Here is a 1,740-nt window from a genome sequence, read left to right as displayed (position 1 = left end):
TAGAACAAAGCAATAAATTCTTCTGTACTTAATTTCCAGTTAATGTTGGTTCAAATTCTAAAAACATAGAAATGAAAAGTTATAATTCGTTCAATTTAGATTTTCTAACATTCATTTATTGAAAAGTAAAAAAGGTCCGTCCATTGACTGGGACAACACTAAGGATCCAAGACTTTTAACAACTTCACTATGAATTAGTTCCAGGTTATTTGTCAGAATTGAATCTAAATCCGAATTTGGTTGTTTCCATTGTATGCTTCGAAATCGATTGAAGGTGTAAGTGTTGTTTCACTATAGATTTCTAACTTTGATCAGTTTGATCAAGTATTACATTATTTATGATTGTGTTTTAGATGGCGTTTAAGATTGAATTTCAGCGCGAAGCATTTTTTGCACACTTCACATCGGAATGGTTTGACACCGGTGTGATGAGCACTAATATGTGACATCATACCACATTTACGAGATGTCACGTAGCTCTTGCACAAGTAACATTCGTAACGTCGACTTTGGCACTTCGATTCATGTTGCTGCTTTTCCATCTCTTGAGAGAAGTTTCGGGCGCAAACCAAACATTGGAATTTCACCGGACGAGGATTTATGTGGAATTTTGAATGCCTCTTTAGACTGGTCTTTCGTGTGAATTTCTTGGAGCAAAGGCTGCATCGGAACGGTCTATCGCCGGTATGCACACGCATGTGGATCTTCAATTCACCGGTATTTGGAGTTGAGAACTTCTTGCACAAGTGGCATTCGTAGCGTCGCCTATCGCAAGTGGCTTCGTGCTCCAATTTTTCAAAATTCTGAGCAAATCGCTTCAGGCAAACTGAACAGCTGAACGGGAATTCATCGGTGTGTGTTTTCAAATGTGATTGAAGGTGTGCTTTCTGTGTGAATCGTTTGTCACAGATGTTGCACGGGAACGGCTTCTCGCCAGTGTGCGTCAACATATGCGTCTTCAAATTGCATGGCCGTGATGCGACATGATCACACGTCGGGCACTTGTGCTGTTTCTTGTTTTTTTTTGCAGCTGATCGCTTCTTGTGAGATGCAATGATGACCGATCTGGCTCTGCCTGTCGCTTCGATTGACTTCAATTTGGCAGCCAGTGTTTTGTGACCATCGCGATTCTGCTTTTTAGCCTGTTTGACGTCAATGTTTCTCTTGCCTGAGCCATCACCGCTTTGCTGTGATTGTTTGCTTTCTTCTGGCTTGCAATCGGCGTTTTCCACCTTTTCAGCTCTGGGCTCTGGTTTGACATGAGTCGAATCAAAATCATCCATGCTTGTGTCATCGACTGGTTCCAACTTGACATGTGGCATTCGATGTTGATTTGGACCAGACACCAAGCAAACTACCTCTGGTTCTTCTTTGACATCGGGCTCCAATTTGAATGCAACTGAATCGCAATCCACATCGATATTCATCTCGGACCGTGTTGATTGATTACCACCATCGGCAGCGTTCGCCGAATCGATTGTGTCGCGCCTAATTTCGTCTGAATGCGTGTCATTCATCGTATATGACAAACGTTGACTCTATTACAAAAGGAATGGAAGCAATCATGAAACAACAACGAGACAAATCGACAAACGGAACAAATCAATGACATTTTCACAAAAATAGTGGAATCACGAAAGGGAAAGTCAATTCAATAAAAAGTAAAATAAATATGAGAGCTATTTACTTTGACTATCAAATCAGAAGTTGTTTTCCAAGTCAAAGCCAGTCAAACCTAAC

The 1,740-nt window shown here is 40.9% G+C and overlaps 1 protein-coding gene across 1 annotated transcript; it reads right to left on the bottom strand.

Moving 5' to 3' along the window:
- Positions 1-101: 101 nt before the first annotated feature.
- LOC129571083 (zinc finger protein 436-like) lies at positions 102-1,740 on the bottom strand. Its single transcript, XM_055450850.1, has 2 exons — positions 1,688-1,740; positions 102-1,538 (listed from the first exon to the last, which is right to left on the bottom strand). Exon 2 carries the CDS (start codon positions 1,515-1,517, stop codon positions 333-335), a length of 1,185 nt encoding a protein of 394 aa, XP_055306825.1. The 5' UTR covers positions 1,518-1,538; positions 1,688-1,740; the 3' UTR covers positions 102-332.

The sequence above is a fragment of the Sitodiplosis mosellana genome, unplaced genomic scaffold, assembly GCF_009176505.1.
Source record: "Sitodiplosis mosellana isolate CC-2019 unplaced genomic scaffold, AAFC_SMos_1.0 Smas_scaffold_1242, whole genome shotgun sequence".
Lineage (NCBI taxonomy): Eukaryota > Metazoa > Arthropoda > Insecta > Diptera > Cecidomyiidae > Sitodiplosis > Sitodiplosis mosellana.
Note: the sequence above shows the minus strand (reverse complement) of the source record. Positions and strands in the feature narration are given on the sequence as shown.